The sequence below is a fragment of the Halichoerus grypus genome, chromosome 8 (assembly GCF_964656455.1).
Source record: "Halichoerus grypus chromosome 8, mHalGry1.hap1.1, whole genome shotgun sequence".
In the NCBI taxonomy this organism is placed as follows: Eukaryota; Metazoa; Chordata; class Mammalia; order Carnivora; family Phocidae; genus Halichoerus; species Halichoerus grypus.
In genome coordinates, this window is record NC_135719.1 from 151394401 (window position 1) to 151413915 (window position 19515).

At 51.1% G+C, this 19515-nt stretch overlaps 1 gene segment (V, D, J or C); it reads right to left on the reverse strand.

The window, feature by feature from the left end:
• The window catches only part of LOC118519715 (immunoglobulin heavy constant gamma 1-like), a 62933-nt gene that overhangs the window by 1856 nt on the left and 41562 nt on the right, over window positions 1-19515 (reverse strand). Inside the window, 5 exon segments of the C gene segment in view lie at window positions 633-763; window positions 2325-2645; window positions 2768-3091; window positions 3223-3276; window positions 3567-3857. Coding sequence covers window positions 633-763; window positions 2325-2645; window positions 2768-3091; window positions 3223-3276; window positions 3567-3857 — 1121 coding nt within the window.

Sequence of the window (19515 nt, forward strand, 5' to 3'; positions counted from 1 at the left end):
ACAGGGAGGAGACAGTGTGGGGACAGCGTGGGGACAGTGAGGGGACAGCGTGGGAACAGCGTGGGGATGCAAAGGAAGAGCATGTGGACAGTCAGGGGACAGTGTGGGGTCAGGGTATGGATAGTGTGGGGACAGGTAGAGGATTATGTGTAGACAGCATGGGGGTAGCATATGGACAGTGTGGCATGGCGTCAGTGTGGGGACAGCGTGGGTTCAGCATGGGGACAGTGTGCAGACAGCTAGATATCAGTGTGGGGACAATGTGGGAATGGCCTTGGGTCAGTGAGGCAACAGTATGGGGACAGCATGGGGGCAGTGGGCCGTAGTGAGTTGATGGTGTGGGGACTGCATGAGGAAAGCTGGCCACAGTGAGGTGATGGTGTTTGGACAGTATGGCGACAACGTGAAGGCAGCGTGGGGACAGCATGGGGTCAGTGTGGGGACAGTGTTGGGACAGTGGGCTGTAGTGAAGGGATGGTTGAGGACAGTGTATGGACAGTGTGAGGACAGCGTGGGGACAATGTGGTGACAGCATGGGGACAGTGATGGGACAGTGTAGGGACACCATGGGGACAGCGTGGGGACACCATGGAGACAGCAGGCCACAGTGAGGGACGTGTGGGGATGCCCACCTTGAAGAGGGTCACAGTGGCGCTGTAGCACACGCTGAGCAGGAAGAGGGTGATGAAGATTGAGATGGTGGTCCACAGCCCGTCCAGCTCCCCATCCTGGTCCTCGGCACAGCTGTCGTCCAGGAGCAGCTCTGGACAGGAAGGGGGTGATCAGTGCCGTGCCTGCCCACTGGGGTCATTCCCTGGGGGACAGTCACAGCCCTCTGCCACCTCAGGTGCCAGCCTCAGCACCCCCAGCTCTCCAGCTTGGGTCTGGCCAGGGGGACGCCCTCCTTCTCTGCTCTGCCCTGTGCTGGGGCCCTCATGGGGGAAGGCGCCCTGACCGACACACTTCCTCTTCCCCTGGGGGCCAGGTCCAGAGGGTGGGAGGGTCAGCAGAGTCCAGGGAAGGGCTGGTCAGTGTCGGGGAGTGTCCTAGAATAGGAGTGTGTGGGAGCATCAGGACAAGCTGGGTGTGGGGGTTTCGTGGATATTGGGGGGGTGCAGGTGCCCTGGGGCAGAGGAGGGCTGGTTAGTGTGGTCAGTGTGGATGAGCTGCTGAGCAGCTGACAGGTGTTGGGGGGGTGGGGACCAGGCTGGTGTGCAGGGTGAGGGCCCCCAGACCCGCTCTGGTCTGGGCTCATGGAGGCTGTCCGGTGTGAGGCCCAGCGTGTAAGATCTGTGTGTGTATGTACATGCACGTGTGGGTGCGTTTGCAAGCACATGTGTGCATGTACATGTGTGTGACTGTGCACACACATGTGTATGTACCTGCGGGTGTGTGCACACACGCATGTGTATGCATGTGTGTGCATGTACATGCATGTGTGTGAGTGTGTGTGTGTGTGTGTGAGAGAGAGAAGGTGGCACTGCTCAGTGGGACAGGCTTGTTTTCAGTGGGTCTGGACTCAGCCTCCAAGTGGCATCTGGGATGGTCCCTCCCCTGGGCACCCAGGGCCACCTGCCTCTGCCCCTTTGGGGCACGGGGATGAGTGTCCTCAGGAGTGGACAGGCCTGGCCCCAGGCAGGATGAAGCCAGGCAAGACCCCTGCGTTTGAGGGAGGGCGGGGGCCTGTTCATGGAGTGCCTGAGGGCAAAGGAGGGCCTGTCCCCACACATGGGTCAGGCATGGCTCTTGCGTGGGCACAGAGCTACCACGCAGAGTCTCAGGAGGCCCAGGGAGCCCAGGGCGGAGGACAGGCCAGTGTCCCACAACTTGGGCTGGCACAGAGGTGGGTAGGACTGTGTGCTCATTTCCCTGAGGGCTCTGGAGGGGCTTCTGCAATCCCTGTCCATACCCTCCAGCCCTGGGCAGCTTCTGACTAGAGGGACGACCCAGAGTGGCTGCCACCTCTGGCAAAGTCCCCTCTCCTGCCCAGGCAACTCTTGCCCACATGCTGTGGCAGCTGTGAAGACCTGTCCGCTTGGGGATGTGGCCCCCGTGGGACCTGCTCTCTCCCACCAATGGTGACCCCTTGGCCTTGGAGCCCGGCCTGTCTGTGCCGCCCAGAGGCCCAGGGGTCCTGAGCTCTGCCTCAGAAAGAACCATGACAGCATCGCAGGGTCCCAGGGCAGTGCTGGGTGCTTTATTTCATGCAGGGGTGCCTGCCCGGGAGGTGTGTACACAGGGGTGGGGGCTCTGGTGTCCTTGTGGGACCCTGAGAGCCCATGGGTGGGGGGCTTGCTGGGATCCCGGGTGTGTTGCTCAATTACCCGGAGTCTGGGAGATGGATTTCTGTGTGTGGTGGTTGTGTAGAGCTTCATGCATGACCGCACACGTGAAGACCTCTCCCCGCTGCCATCGGTTCTTGTCCACTGAGAGCTTGCTGTAGAGGAAGTAGGTCCCATCTGCATCCAGTTGGGGTGGGGTTGTTCGGATACTGCTTTCTGGCATCTGCTGGCCATTGCTCTGCCACTCGACATCAACCTCAGATGGGTAGAAGTCTTTGACCAGGCAGGTCACGCTGACTGTGTTCTTGCTCATCTCATCCCGGGATGGGGGCAGGATGTACACATTGGGCTGATGGGCCTGCCCTGTGGGGTCAAAGGTCAGCACAGATGGTCACTCACAGGGTGGAGGTCTGCGCTGGGTCTGCAAAGCCCCACTCAACACTCCATGCACCCCCCACCCACGCATCTCCCACCCTGCTGCACACCTCTGGCCTTGGAGATGGTCTTCTGGATGGGGGATGGGAGGGCTTTGTTGTTGACCTTGCACTTGAACTCCTTCCCCTTGAGCCAGTCCTGGTGCAGGATGGGGAGGACACTGACCACACGGTAGGTGCTGTTGAACTGCTCCTCAGGCTTCTTCGTATTGGCCGTGCGCACCTCCTGGTCACCCACGAACCAGCTGATCTGGACCTCAGGGTCTTCCAGGTCCACCACCATGCATGTGACTTCGGGGGTTCGGGTAATGGAGAGGGTGTCCTTGGGTTTTGGGGGGAAGATGAAGACTGAAGGTCCTCCCAGCGTTTCAGGGACTAGTAATGGAGACAGAGTACAGGGGTCAGCATGTGGGTGGGCTTCCTCTTGAACATCCATTCCCCCCACCAGGCTGTGCCTGGACGCTGGCCATCTGCTTGGGGTGGAGTGCAAGGGCCTGCTGACTCACCTGGACATTTGGGACATTCCTTACATTTGCAGACATTACCATTCAGTTTGCGCACTGCAGAGAGAACAGACTGGGCATTACTGGGTATCTGGAGTGGGCACAGGTTTGGGTGGGTGTAGGTGAGGGCTAGGTCTTGGGGGCTTCTCAGACCAGGGACTGGAGTCAGGGTAAGCCGCCTGTGCTCACAGTGGACCAGGCAGCAACACCCAGAGGACCTCCTTCCCGAAATGGGAGGCCTTCATGTGGGGGAGACAGCAGTGCTTCCCCTGTGCCCTGGGGTCCAGGCGGCCAGCTGACCTGGCCTGTCTCCCAGTGGACACCCTCTCTGAGGCCCGTCCTCTCACCTTGCTTGTCCACCTTGGTCTTACTGGCCGGGTGGGCCACAGTGCAGGTGAAGGTGTCACTGGGCCACCTGCTGGAGGGCACTGTCACCATGCTGCTGAGAGAGTAGAGCCCTGAGGACTGCAGGACGGACGGGAAGGTGTGCACACCACTGGTCAAAGAGCCGGAGTTCCAGGACACAGTCACAGGCTCGGGGAAGTAGCCGGACACCAGGCAGGCCAGGGCCACTGTGGAGCTGGGTGTGGTCCCGCAGCTAGGGGCCAGTGGGAAAACCGATGGGGCCGTGGTGGAGGCTGCAAGAGAGGAGGCTGTGTGACCACCAGGCTCTCACCCCTTCAGGGCTGGGGCAGGACAGCAGGTGCCCAGGCTGGGGTGCCCTTGGGCCCAGTGCCCATGTGCTTCCTGGACATGTGCGACCAGCTGCCTGGCCTCGCTCTCTGTGGCCACAGGGGCTGGACTAATGAGCGTGGTCAGTGCTGGCTGACCACCTGGGTCAGAGTTCCCTGGGACTCAGGTCTTGGGTCCCCACTCAGGCTTTCTCTGGGTGTCCAGCCTGACTGAGCCCTCTGTCTGAGCCCAGACCTGTGGCCCCTGCTCCCAGCCGGCTCCTGCTAGTCCCCTGACCCCACTGCCATGCTGTCCCAGCCTGACTGTGCCTTGGACCAGCGGGAACATCCACCCACTGCCCATGCCCCTCAGCCCAGAGCCCTCAACAAGGCCTGCCAACTGCCCTCCAGACCTCACGTCCTCTGGGTCAGCTCTGCAGCCAAGCAGCTCCAGCCCCCGTCCCTGCCCCGAAAGCACTGGACCCTCCTCAGGCCTTCCTGGCATGGCTTCCTGAGCTCACTCAGGGCCCCTCCCAGCCAGTGCCCCTGGCCTTGGCCACCCCTGCTCTGGGGCCTGTCCAGCTCCTTGCTCTCCCCAGAGTCCTCCTTCAGCCCATGTCTTTCCTGAGCCTGTCTGCCCCTTAGCATGGTGTGTGTGGGGGAGACTTGCCCTGCCCTGGCTGTCCTCCCTGCATGGTGCCAGCACCTCAGGGCATCTCAGCCCCCCAAACCCAGACACGCCTATCCCCTCTGACCCTGGTCCCCTCTGCTAAGGCTGAGGACCCTGCTGGTGTCCCCTCCCACCCACACCCCAGGCTGGCAGCTCTGCCTCAAGCTCTGATGGGGCCCCTTGCTCTCTCCTCCACTGGGTCCACTGCCCCGTGCCTCCCCGCCTGGCTGAGGCATGTCCACCTCTTCTGTTTCTCGTCCCCATGAGCCTCCAGAACATGGCTCGTGCCCCTGGACCAAAGACCTAGGCCCCCGCTCCGCCCCTCAAAGGTGGCCACCGCTGACCCTTCCGCTCCAGAGACCTGGCCACCCAGGCTCTAGTCTCCACCCTAAGTTGTCCCCCCGGGCCAGCCCCTCACCCTGTCCCCCATGTGCAGGGTCGCTCACCTGGACCCGAGCCCTCAGCTGTACCTATAGGCTGCACCTGCTCAGCTCCCACCTAGTCCCGAGCTCCTGCGAGCTCAGTCCTGCCCTTCATCCCCGGAGCTCCTGGGGCTGCCCCTGCCCCTCCTGTGTCCCAGGCCCCAGCTCACCCGCAGAAGCTCTGCCTGCTCCCCTGAGCCCCTGTGCAGTCCCCTTAACCTCCTGTTCTCCAGCTGCCCCTGCTCACCTGCACAAGCTCTGTCTGCTCCCGTGAGCTCCTGAGGCAGCCCCCTTCCCCTCCTGCTCTCCCACCTGCCCCTGCTCACCTGCACAAGCTCTGTCTGCTCCCATGAGCTCCTGAGGCAGCCCCCTTCCCCTCCTGCTCTCCCACCTGCCCCTGCTCACCTGCACAAGCTCTGTCTGCTCCCGTGAGTCCCTGGGGCAGCCCCCTAGTCGTCCTGCTCTCCACCTGCCCCTGCTTGCCTGTAGAAGCTCTGCCTGTTCCCCTGAGCCCCCGGTGCAGCTCCCCTTCCTCTCCTGCTCTCAACCTGCCCCTGCTCACCTGCACAAGCTCTGCCTGCTCCCCTGAGCTGCTAGGGCAGCTCCCCTTCTTCTCCTGCTCTCAACCTGCCCCTGCTCACCTGCACAAGCTCTGCCTGCTCCCCTGAGTCCCTGGGGCAGCCCCCTTCCCCTCCTACTCTCCAATTGCCCCTGCTCGCCTGCAGAAGCTCTGCCTGCTCCCCTGAGCCCCCGGGGCAGCTCCCCTTCTTCTCCTGCTCTCAACCTGCCCCTGCTCACCTGCACAAGCTCTGCCTGCTCCCCTGAGCCCCTGGGGCAGCCCCCTACCCCTCCTGCTCTCCCACCTGCCCCTGCTCACCTGCACAAGCTCTGCCTGCTCCCCTGAGCCCCTGGGGCAGCCCCCTTCCCCTCCTGCTCTCCCACCTGCCCCTGCTCACCTGCACAAGCTCTGCCAGTTCCCCTGAGCCCCTGGGGTAGCCCCCTACATGCCCTGCTCTCCCAAGTGTCCCTGCTCACCTGCACAAGCTCTGCCTGCTCCCCTGAGCCCCTGGGGCAGCCCCCTTCCCCTCCTACTCTCCACTTGCCCCTGCTCGCCTGCACCAGCTCTGCCTGCTCCCCTGAGCCCCCGGGGCAGCTCCCCTTCTTCTCCTGCTCTCAACCTGCCCCTGCTCACCTGCACAAGTTCTGCCTGCTCCCCTGAGCTGCTAGGGCAGCTCCCCTTCTTCTCCTGCTCTCAACCTGCCCCTGCTCACCTGCACAAGCTCTGCCTGCTCCCCTCAGCCCCTGGGGCAGCCCCCTTCCCTTCCTGCTCTCCCACATGTCCTGGCTCACCTGCAGAAGCTCTGCCTGCTCCCCTGAGCCCCTGGGGCAGCCCCTTACCCCTCCTGCTCTCCACTTGCCCCAGCTCACCTGCACAAGCTCTGCCTGCTCCCCTGAGCCCCTGGGGCAGCCCCCTTCCCTTCCTGCTCTCCCACCTGCCCCTGCTTACCTGCACAAGCTCTGCCTGCTTCCCGGAGCCCCTGGGGCAGCCCCCTACTCCTCCTGTTCTTCCACCTGCCCCTGCTCACCTGCACAAGCTCTGCCTGCTCCCCTGAGCCCCTGGGCAACCACCTTCCCCTCCTGCTCTCCACCTGCCCCTGCTCATCTGCACAAGCTCTGCCTGCTCCCCTGAGCCCCTGGGGCAGCCCCCTTCCCCTCCTGCTCTCCACTTGCCCCAGCTCACCTGCACAAGCTCTGCCTGCTCCCCTGAGCCCCTGGGGCAGCCCCCTTTCCCCTCCTGCTATCCACATGCCTCTGCTCACCTGCACAAGCTCTGCCTGCTCCCCTGAGCCTCTGGGGCAGCCCCCTTCCCCTCCTGCTCTCCCACCTGCCCCTGCTCACCTGCACCAGCTCTGCCTGCTCCCCTGAGCCCCTGGGGCAGCCCCCTACCCCTCCTGCTCTCCCACCTGCCCCTGCTCACCTGCACAAGCTCTACCTGCTCCCCTGAGCCCCTGGGGCAGCCCCCTACCCCTCCTACTCTCCCACCTGCCCCTGCTCACCTGCACAAGCTCTGCTTGTTCCCCTGAGCCCCTGGGCAACCACCTTCCCCTCCTGCTCTCCACCTGCCCCTGCTCACCTGCACAAGCTCTGCCTGCTCCCCTGAGCCCCTGGGGCAGCCCCCTTCCCCTCCTGCTATCCACATGCCTCTGCTCACCTGCAGAAGCTCTGCCTGCTACCCTGAGCCCCTGGGGCAGCGCCCCTCCCCTCCTGCTCTCCCACTTGCCCCTGTTCACCTGCTCAATCTCTTCTTGCTCCCCTAGCCCCTGGGCAGACCCCTACCCCTGCTGCCCTCCCTCCTGCCCCTGCTCAGCTGCACAAGCTCTGCCTTCTCCCTTGTTACCCTGGGGCAGCTCCTGGTTGTGTTGCCCTCCAGATACCTTCTCACTCACAGCTGCTCTGCCCTGGTCCTTGGAGCTCATGGATCACAGCAGCCTCCTGCTCTTCTTGCCCTGTGATCCTTCTCCCACAGGTCCCTGAGTTCAGCCCCAGACTTCTGTGTGTCCCAAGGCTGCCCCGCCTCTGCTGCCCATCCCAGACCCTTTAGCCCAGGTTTGGCCTCTGACCCTCAGCCCCTGGACTCCTGTAGCATGTTGAGCTCCCTGAACAGCCTCCCTGCTGTCTGGGTCCTGAGCACATGGGAGCCGTACCAGCCCCGCCTGGTCTGCTCCGCTCATCTGCTGCTCATCTGGTGCAGCCCAGGGCCTCATGGCCAACACCTCTGACCCTGCCCTGGGGCTTGAGCCGGCTCCCTTGGTCTGGACAGGACCCTCAGTCCACCTGGTGTCCTCCTCCTCCCCTGTGCTGAGCCAGCCCCTTTCTGTGTCCTCACCTCAGACCCATCTGTCCATGTTGGCATTGGTCCTGCAGTGGCTCAAGCTGGTCCAGCCCCCGGCTCCCAGCACAGGTGGTGAAGGGCAACCCTCAGGCTTCTGCCCACCATGCCCGTCATGGTCCTTGAAGGTCCCGGTCCTGGCCCCCCTCTGTCAGCGTCTGGTGCATCCAGCAGTGTTGGTGTGGGTGAACCCCTCCCGTGCCTCTCTCGTCCCTCTCCTGGCGGTGCCATGGACTTCAGGCAGCCTGCCTTCCCCCGTGCGGGCTCACCTGCTCCAGTCCCTCCATGGGGTCCTGAGGGCCTGGTGTTCCTCAGCTCCTGTAGCTGGTTCTGCTATCCCCACCTCAGTCCCTCGTCTTTGCTCCATGCAGATCGCACTCAGCATGGTTGGGGCAAGGGAGCCGCTCCCCTGCAGCCATGCTCGCCCCTGCACCCCACCTCCTCCCTGCTGTGGCCCCAGGCACACGTGGCTCCTTGTGGCTGAGCTCTGTGCCCACAGCCCTGCTTCCTAGCCTCCAGGCAGCCCTGGGAAGACTAAGAACAGGATTGAAACCAAGAGGCTTGGCTTGCTACCTGAAGTTCCCTTTTCTTCTGGGTGGTTTTGTCTGAGGCCCTGGGGGGATTCCGGACCTGGCCAAGAGTGCCCCACGTGAGTGTGCAGGGGTGGGGTGTGGTGGGTGCCCGAGGGCCCAAGGGAGAGCACAGGAACCCCCCTCCACAGGATGCTCTTAGCTCTCTGCCTCCTGCAGGGATATGCTTGCTGCCTGCTCCCCGGCAGAGCAGTCTAAGCTGCTCTCAGCTGAGCCCTGCGGTGCCCCCAGCCCTGGTGGGCTCCTCCTTGTGCCCTGGCGAGCTTGCAGCGTGGGTGCAGACTGTCCCACCCGTAGCCTGCGGACCAGCCCTGGGCTTGCCCTGTCCACACAGCAGGATGGCCTCCCAGTAGAATCGTGTCCTCCTTTGGCTCCATCCATGCCTCGGCTCTAAATAATCTGACGTCTAATTGCATGTTTGGAGGGCGGTGTATCTGAATGGAGCCGTGTCCCGGGTCCCCACACCCAGTGGAAACCATGTCAGCAACCTCAGCGGGTCTCGCCGTGAGCCCCAAAGCAGAGCTGGGCGGCCCGTGGGGGGGTCTGCCCTTGCCCCTGACTGCCCTGCCCTGGGAGCCTGTGTGGTTGGAACGACCGCTGCCCATCGGAGGATCGTGGGCCATCGGCTTCCCCTGGCCTGCCCTGTGGCCCAGTCCTGCACTGTCCACACAGAATGAACAACCTTTTAGATTCTCTAGGAGAAAGATGGAGGCATTTCCTCAAGGGCCGTCAGGATGCAACCTGGGACCCAGGCCTAAATAAAAAACTAAAATTTATTTATTAAGGCTAATCACTGTGCTGCACAGAAAAAGAAAAGCAGAACCATGGACAGCAGCTTGAAGCACTGGGTGAGGAAGGGCAGCCCTGTGCTTGTGGCCTTGTGTCCTCTGGGTATACACGGCCCAGCCCCTGTCTGGTGAGGAAGAGGCAGCCCTGTTCACAGCAAAATGGTTTTACATAAGAGTTTACAGTATAAGAAGACATCTCTTGCGTGCCTGGGTGACTCAGTCATTAAGTGTCTGCCTTGGGCTCAGGTCATGATCCCAGGGTCTGGGATCAACTCCTCCATGGGGATCCCTGCTCAGTGGGGATTTCGTCCCTCTGCCCCTCCCCCTGCTTCTGCTCTCTCTCTCAAATAAATTCTTTTAAAAAAGACCATCATCCCATGGTCTCATGTATCTTAAGGTCATGGACTATGTCCCCTTTGCAACCTGAGTACCTAGCACAAATCTTGGAGTCCTATTCCATGCATGGGTTTGTTATGAGGCTCCACAAAGAAGACTGGATTGATCGAGTGTGGTAGGTCGAATTCTAAGAGGGTGCCTTATTTTGTATGACATTTGTATGTATATTAACCGATTTCTTTCTTTTTCTTACCTTCTCATTTCCTTACCATCTAACGTAAGATGCATTAATGGTGATTTACCATATTTCAGTATTTGATTTGCAAGATATCCAAGGCTCAGTGTTACTTATCCAGAGGAGCGATTAAGGGCATCCCAAGATATTTAAAGTGATGCATTGGACTTTGTATCCTCTTTTGGGAAGACGGTTGGCATGTTTTAAATTGTATGTGGGGTAATTTCCCTATGTTAGGAAGAAGACAATTTGGCTATTGTTTTTTTTAGTTTATTTTTATTTTTTTTAGGTTTTATTTTTTTTAATTTTATTTTATTATGTTATGTTAGTCACCATACAATACATCATTAGTTTTTGATGTATTGTTCCATGATTCATTGTTTGCATATATCACCCAGTGCTCCATGCAGTACATGCCCTCCTTAATACCCATCACCAGGCTAACCCATCCCCCCATGCCCCACCCCTCTAAAACCCTCAGTTTTTTTCTCACAGTCAATTGTCTCTCATGGTTCATCTCTCCCTCCGATTTTCCCCCCTTCATTTTCCCCTTCCATCTCCTAATGTCCTTCATGCTATTCTTTATGTTCAACAAATAAGTGAAACCATATGATAATTGACTTTCTCTGCTTGACTTATTTCACTTAGCATAATCTTCTCCAGTCCCACCCATGTTGATGTAAAAGTTGGGTGTTCATCCTTTCTGATGGCTGAGTAATATTCCATTGTATATATGAACCACATCTTCTTTATCCATTCCTCTGTTGAAGGGCATCTCGGCTCTTTCCACATTTTGGTTATTGCGGACATTGCTGCTATGAACATTGGGGAGCATATGGCCCTTCTTTTCACTACATCTGTGTCTCTGGGGTAAATATCCAGTAGTGCAATTGCTCGGTCATAGGGTAGCTCTATTTTTAATTTTCTGAGGCACCTCCACACTTTTCCAAAGTGGCTGTACCAACTTGTATATAGCTTAAAGTTAGGCATTGTGATGCCCCCAGCTTTGGTTTTCTTTTTCAACATTCCCCTGGTGATTTGGGGCCCTTTTTGTTCCATACAAATTTTAGGATTGTTTGTTCCAGCTCTGTGAAAAATGTCAGTGTTATTTGGATAGGGATTGCATTGGAAGTCTAGATTGCTCTGGGCAGGATAAACATTTTAACCATGTTTATTTTTCTAATCCATGAGCATGGAATGTTTTTCCAACTCTTCATGTCTTCCTCAATTTCTTTCATAAGTTTTCTGTAGTTTCTAGAGTATGGATCCTTTACGTCTTTGGTTAGGTTTATTCTGAGGTATCTAAAGGATTTTGGTGCAATTGTAAATGGGATCGATTCCTTAATTTCTCTTTCTTCAGTTGCATTTTGTTAGTGTATAGGAATGTAGCTGATCTGTGCATTGATTTTGTATCCTGCCACATTACTGAATTGCTGTATGAATTCTAGTAATTTGGGGTGGAGTCTTTTGGGTTTTCCACATAAAGTATCATCTCATCTGCAATGAGAGAGTGTCTGACTTCTTTGTCAATTTGAATGCCTTTTATTTATTTTTGTTGTCTGATTGCTGAGGCTAGGACTTTTAGTACTATGTTGAACAATAGTGGTGAGAGTGGGCATCCCTGTTGTGTTCCTGACCTTAAGGGAAAAGCTCTTAGCTTTTCCCCATTGAGAATGATATTTGCCGTGGGCTTTTCATAGATGGCTTTTATGATATTGAGGTATGATCCCTCTATCCCTATTCCTTGAAGAGTTTTAATCAAGAAAGGATGCTGTATTTTGTCAAATGCTTTTTCTGCATCAGTTGAGAAGGTCGTATGGTTCTTGTCTTTTCTTTTATTAGTGTGCTCTATCACGTTGATTGATTTGCGAATGTTGAAACACCCTTGCATCCCAGGAATAAATCCCTCCTAGTCGTGGTGAATAATCCTTTTCATGTACTGTTGGATCCTATGGCTAGGATCGTGGTGAGTTTTTTGGCATCCATGTTCATCAGGGATATTGGTCTGTAATTCTCCTTTTTGATGGAGTTTTTGTCTGATCAAAGTGATGCTGGCCTCATACAAAGAGTTTGGAAGTTTTCCTTCCATTTCTATTTTTTGAAGCAGCTTCAGTAGAATAGGTATTAATTCTTCTTTAAATGTTTGGTAGAACTCACATGGGAAGACATCTGGCCCTGGGCTCCAGTTCTTAGGGAAGTTTTTGATCACTGTTTCAATTTCCTTGCTCATTATCAGTCTGTTCAGATTTTCTACCTCTTCCTGTTTCAGTCTTGGTAGTTTATAAGTTTCCAGGATTGCATCTATTTCTTCCAGATTGCCTAATTTTTGGTATATAGTTGCTTATAATATGTTCTAGCAATTGTCTGTATTTCCTTGGTATTGGTTATGATCTCTCCCCTTTCATTTATGATTTTACTAATTTGGGTCCTTTCTTTTGGATAAGTTTGGCCAGAGGTTTATTGATCGTATTAATTCTTTCAAGGAACCCGCTTCTAGTTTCATTGATCTGTTCTACTGTTTTTCTGGTTTCTATTTCATTGATTTCTGCTCTAATCTTTATTATTTGTCTTCTACTTGGTTTAGGCTTTATTTGGTGTTCTTTCTCCAGGTGCTTTAGTTGTAGGGTTAGCTTGTGCATTTCGGATTTGATTAATATTTTGAGAGATGCTTGGATTGCTATGTACTTCCCTCTTAGGACTACCTTTGCTGTATCCCATATGTTTTGAACTGATGTGTTTTCATTTTCATTAGTTTGCCTGAATTGTTTAAGTTACTCTTTAATTTTCTCATTGACCCATTCATTCTTTAGCAGGATGCTCTTTAGCCTCCAAATGTTAGAGTTCCTTCCAAATTTCTTCTTATGACCGAGTTCAAGTTTGAAAGCATTGTGGTCTGAAAATATGCAAGGAATAATCTCATTTTTTTAGTATCAGTTGAGACCTGATTTGTGACCCAGTATGTGATCTATTCTGGAGAAAGTTCCATGTGCACTCGAGAAGAATGAGTATTCTGTTGCTTTAGGATGAAATGCTCTGAATATATCTGTGAAGTCCATGTGGTACAGTGTGTCACTTAAGCCTTTATTTCTTTGTTGATCTTCTGCTTACGTGATCTGTCCATTGCTGTGAGTGGGGTGTTTAGGTTTCCTACTATTAATGTATTATTATCAATATGCTTCTTTACTTTGGTTATTAATTGGCTTATATAATTGTCTGCTTCCACATTGGAGGCATAGATATTTATAATTATTAGATCTTCTTGTTGGATAGATTCTTTAAGTATGATATAATGTCCCTCTCCATCTCTTACAGCAGTCTTTGTTTAAAAGATATGAGGGTTGGTACCCCAGCTTTCTTTTGAGGTCCATTAACATGGTAAATAGTTCTCCACGCCCTCACTTTCAGTCTGGAGGTGTCTTTAGGTCTAATATGAGTCTTTTGTAGACAGTATATGGATGGTTCTTGCTTTTTTTATCCAATCTGAAACCCTGTGCCTTTTGGTTGGAGCACTTAGCCTATTTACATTCTGAGTAACTATTGAAAGATATGAATTTAGTGCCACTGTATTACCTGTAAAGTCCCTGTTTCTCTAGATTGTTACTTTCTGTTCTATGTTACTCTTGGGGTCTCTCTTCACTTACAGTATCCCCTATAATATGTCTTGCAGGGCTGACTTGGTGCTCACATATTCTTTTAGTTTCTGTCTGTCCTAAAAGCTCTTTATCTCTCCTTCCATTGTGAATGACAGTCTTGCTGGAAAAATACTCTTGGCTGCATGTTCTTCACGGTTAGTACCCTGAATATGTCTTGCCAGCCCTTTCTGGCTTGCCAGGTCTCTGTGGATAGGTCTGACATTATTCTGATGTTCCTCCCTCTGTATGTAAGGAACCTCCTCTCCCTAGCTATTCTCAGGATAGTTTCTTTGGCTATAAGATTTGTAAGCTTCACTATTATATGTCACGGAGTTGATGTATTTTTATTGATTTTGGGAGGGTCCTCTCTGCTTCTTGGACATGAATACTTGTTTCCCTCCCCAGATTAGGGGAGTTCTAAGCCATGATTTGCTCAAATATACCTTCTAGCCCTCTCTCTCTCTACCCCTTGTGGATCCCAATAATTCTGACATTGGTTAATTTCTGGGCATCTGTACGTTGTCAAAGCCTTTCTTCATGGGCTATTAGTTGTTTTTCTCTCTTTTCCTCAGCTTCCTTCCTTTCCATCAGCCTGTCCTCTAGATCATTGATTCTCTCTTCTGATTCATTGACCCTAGCTGTTAGAGCATCCGATTTAGACTGCATCTCATTCATAGCATTTTTATGTTGGGCCTGATTAGATCTCATTTCTGCCTGTAGAGATTCTGTATTGTCATTTATGCTTTTTTCAAGTCTAGCTATTAACTTTATAGTTGCCATCCTGAATTCCATCTGACATCTTACTTATATCCATATCGATTAAGTCTGTGGCAGAGAACATTGCTTCTGGTTCTTTCCTTTGTTGTGAATTCCTCCCTCTAGTCATTCAGCCCAGGGAAGTATGGGTGAGCAAATGAACACTGTGCAAAATATCAACCATGACTGAAGCAAAATTCACCCTAGAAAAAATCTGAAGTGGTCAGAAGCCACCACAGAAAAGCAAACAAAACCAAAGTGAAATAAAACAGTAAAAAAGGGAGTGGAGGGGAGATTATAATCTCACAGGGTGGACAACGCAGTGTGATCCCCTTGTTCCTGACTGAATTTTTGTCTGTGTATTAGAAGTCTGTACATCCCAAAATTGCAAAGAAAGGAAAACTTATATATATATAAAATTGAATAGAATGAAGGAAGGACTAGAATGAAGTATATATCTATTACATGTAGATGTGAAAAAGTAAAAGCTGAAAAGTGACTTAAAAACATAAGTTAGTAAAATAAGAATTTAGTTGAAATGGGAAGAAGGTAAAAAAAAAAGAAATGGAAAATTTTAGACAGAAATATAAGTAAGTTGTGAGGAAACACCTGAAGCTCAATACACTATTTTCCCCTGGTGCTGGAGTTTTACAGTCTTGTGGGATCCATAAGCTTGTCATTCACCTGTTCTTCCACACTGTCTTCTGGGGGAGGGGCCTGCTGTGCTGTTTCTCAGGTGTCTTTGCCTGGGCGGAGTTGCCCCACCCTTTGTCAGGGGGATGGGCTCAATGTGAGCTGGTTGTGTGGCTTTTGTTCCCTGGCGGCTTTCCAGCCTCTTCAGAGGGTTAGAGCAAATATGGTGGTGTAGGGATCTCTGGCCCAGAGCCACAAGATCGCGGTCCCCCCTCTTCAATAAACCCTCTGGGTCAAACAGTCTCCACTTCTGTGTGCCACAATCTCAGCAGTCCTCTGCGGTTGTGCCCACTGCAGTCCACCTGGAGGGGTGCCCCAGGGACCTGTGAGCATCACTGTGCTTTGTGTCTTTGCGACTGCAAGGTTGTGGGTTTGTGCACACACCCTGCCCTGCAGCCATTTCACCCCTCCCAGGGGATGATACATGGCCCGCATGTTCCAGTAATTTACAGTGTGCTTAGGCATAGAGCCATCAACCGACGAGCCTGGCTTGTGGTTATGGTGACCGGAGCTGAGAATTCTTCCAGGTTCATTGACCGTAACGAGTTTCCCCACTCCACTGCTTGGGCACTCTATTGGTTCAGGCACCCCGGTTCTTTCTGTGTCTTCTGGGATCTTGGGACCACAATGACCCACCTAGAATTCTGCCCTTTTCACCCCCTGAGCCCCTTTCAAAAGGGATGTCTCTCACTGGAGCAGATTTCTAACGGTTCTGATTTTGCAGTCTGGTGTTGTATCACTTTCTGGAAGCCAGTTTATGGAGGCTCCCTCCCCCTTCTGTTTATCTTCTGATATTTCCCCAAAGATTCACAAACCCATACCTCATATCTTGCAAAAAGCAGTTGTTTTCTGTTTGTTGAGTTCCAGATATATTTTCTTACATCTCAGGCTGAATTTGTGGGTGTTCGGAATAGTTTGATTGATACCCAGCTAAATTCCAGGGACCTGATAAAACGAGGTCCCCTACTCTTCTGTCATCTTTAGAATGCAACTTTTTGATCTCGTTTCTGCACTAAGACATTCTCTATTGTCTTTCATGCTTTTTTCAAGTCCAACTATTAACTTTATAATCATTATCCTGAATTCCAGCTCTGACATTTTACTTACATCCATATTGATTAGATCTATGGCAAAGAATATTACCTCTGGTTCTTTCTTTTGGTGTGAATTCCTCGTCCTAGTCATTTTTCCCAGAGAAGAATGGATGAATGAGAGAGCAAAATAAAAAATATCAACCATGAGCCAAGTGAAATACACACTAGACAAATCCAAAGAAGTCAGAAACCAAAAATAAAAGAAAAAGAAAAAAAAAAAGGGTGGGGGAGAGAATATAATTCCCAAGGGACAAAACAGGGTGATCCACTTGGTCCTGGGTGTATTTTGGTCTCTTTGTTAGAAGACACTAAATCTTGAAATAGTAAAGAAAGCAATATATATACACAAAATTGTAAAGAAAGCAAAAACATACACACACACACACACACACACACAAATAAAATCGATTACAGTGAAAGGAAGCCAAAAATGAAGAATAGATTTATAAAACGTAAATGTAAAAATGAAAGTTAAAAAAGACTTAAAAACAAAGAATTGATAAAATGAGAATCTGCTTGAAAAGGAAAAAAGGGGAGGGGAAAAGACGGCAGAGGAGTAGGGGACCCTATTCCAACTGGTCCTCGGAATTGAGCTGGATATCTACCAGACCACTCTGAGCACCCACGAAATCAGCCTGAGATGTAAGAAGATCTGGATCTCTACAGACAGAATATCCCAGGTGGATCATACACCGTTGGTGAGCGATAGTCTCCCCCACTGGGAACGGGGCACAGACTTGCAGACCAGTAGCTGCGGGGAAAGGACTTCAGGTGGAAACCGGAAACTGGAGCAGCTGGGTCCCTTGTGCGAACCAGGGGCAGCTGGTGGTTCTTTGAAAGAATTAATAAGATCGATAAACCACTGGCCAGACTTATCCAGAAGAAAAGAGAAAGGACCCAAATTAATAAAATTATGAATGAAAGGGGAGAGATCATGACTAACACCAAGGAAATAGAAACAATTATTAGCAATTATTATCAACAACTATATGCCAATAAACTGAGCAATCTGGATGAAATGGATGCCTTCCTGGAAACCTATAAGCTGCTAAGACTGAAACAGGAAGAAATTGACAACTTGAATAGGCCAATCACCAGTAACAAGATTGAAGCAGTGATCAAAACCCCCCCAAAAAACAAGAGTCCAAGGCCTGATGGATTCCCTGGAGAATTCTACCAAATATTCAAAGAAGAAATAATACCTATTCTACTGAAGCTGTTTCAAAAAATAGAGAAGAGCCATATGGTCTTCTCAATTGTTGCAGAAAAAGCATTTGACAAAATACATCATCCTTTCCTGATTAAAACTCTTCAGAATATAGGGATAGAGGGAACATTCCTCAAGTTCATAAAATCCATCTATGAAAAACCCACAGCAAATATCATCCTCAATGGGGAAAAGCTGAGAGCATTTCCCTTAAGATCAGGAACACGTCAAGGATGTCCACTCTCACCACTATCGTTCAACATAGTACTAGAAGTCCTAGCAATAGCAATCAGACAACAAAAAGAAATAAAATGTATTCAAATTGGCAAAGAAGAAGTCAAGCTCTCTCTTTTTGTAGATGACATAATGCCCTCCCCTCTAAAACCCTCAGTTTGTTTCTCAGAGTCCATCGTCTCTCATGGTTCGTCTCCCCCTCCGATTTCCCCCCCTTCATTCATCCCTTCCTGCTATCTTCTTTTTTCTTTCTTTCTTTTTCTTAACATATATTGCATTATTTGCCTCAGAGGTACAGATCTGTGATTCATCAGTCTTGCACAATTCACAGCGCTCACCATAGCACATACCCTCCCCAGTGTCTATCACCCAGTCACCCCATCCCTCCCACCCCACCCCCCACTCCAGCAACCCTCAGTTTGTTTCCTGAGATTAAGAATTCCTCATATCAGTGAGGTCATATGATACATGTCTTTCTCTGACTTTCCAATGACATTTTTCAAAGTGCTGGAGCAAATAATCCTAAAATTTGTATGGAATCAGAAAAGACCCCAAATGCCAAGGAAATGTTGGGAAAAGAAAAACAAAGCTGGGGGCATCACATTGCCCGCTTTCAAGCTATATTACAAAGCAGTGATCACCAAGACAGTGGTACTGACACAAAAACAGACATACAGACCAATGGAACAGAATAGAGAACCCAGATATGGACCCTCAACTCTATGGTCAAATAATCTTCCACAAAGCAGGAAAAAACATGCAATGGAAGAAAGACAGTCTCTTCAATAAACGGTGTTGGGAATATTGGACAGCTATATACAGAAAAATGAAACTCGACCATTCTCTAACACCATACACAAAGATAAAATCAAAATGGATGAAAGACCTCAATGTGAGACAGGAATCCATCAAAATCCTAGAGAAGAACATAAGCAGTAACCTCTTTGACATCGGCCACAGCAACTTCTTTCAAGATACATCTCCAAAAGCTAGTGAAACAAAAGCAAAAATGAACTTTTGGGACTTCATCGAGATAAAAAGCTTCTGCACAGCAAGAAACAGTCAACCAAACAAAGAGGCAACCCACAGAATGGGAGAAGATACTTGCAAATGACACTACAGATAAAAGGCTGGTATCCAAGATCTATAAAGAACTTCTCAAACTCAACACCCAAAAAACAAATAATCAAGTAAAAAAATGGACAGAGGATATGAAAAGACACTTCTCTGAAGAAGACATACAAATGGCTAACAGACACATGAAAAAATGTTCATGATCATTAGCCATCAGGGAAATTCAAATCAAAACCACATTGAGATACCACCTTACACCAGTTAGAATGGCAAAAATGGACAGGGAAAGAAACAACAACTGTTGGAGAGGTTGTGGAGAAAGGGGAACCCTCTTACACTGTTGGTGGGAATGCAAGCTGGTACAACCACTTGGGAAAACAGTGGATGTTCCTCAAAAAATTAAAAATAGAGCTACCCTATGACCCAGCAATTGCACTACTGGGTATTTAACCTAAAGACACCAATGTAGTGAAAAGAAGGGCCATATGCACCCCAATGTTCATAGCAGCAATGTCCACGATAGCCAAACTGTGGAAAGAGCCGAGATGCCCTTCAACAGAGGAATGGATAAAGAAGATGTAGGCCATATAGACAATGGAATATTACTCAGCCATGAGAAAGGATGAATACCCAACTTTTACATCAACATGGATGAGACTGAAGGAGATTATGCTAAGTGAAATAACTCAAGCAGAGAAAGTCAATGATCATATGGTTTCACTTATTTGTGGAACATAAGGAATAGCATGGAGGACATTAGGAGATGGAAGGGGAAAATGAAGGGGGGGAATTGGAGGGAGAGATGAACCATGAGAGACTATGGACTCTGAGAAACAAACCGGGTTTTAGCGGGGAGATGGGTGGGGAGATTGGTTAGCTTGGTGATGGGTATTAAGGAGGGCACGTACTGCGTGGAGCACTGGGTGTTATACGAAAACAATGAATCATGGATCACCACATCAAAAACTAATGATGTATTGTATGGTGACTAACATAACATAATA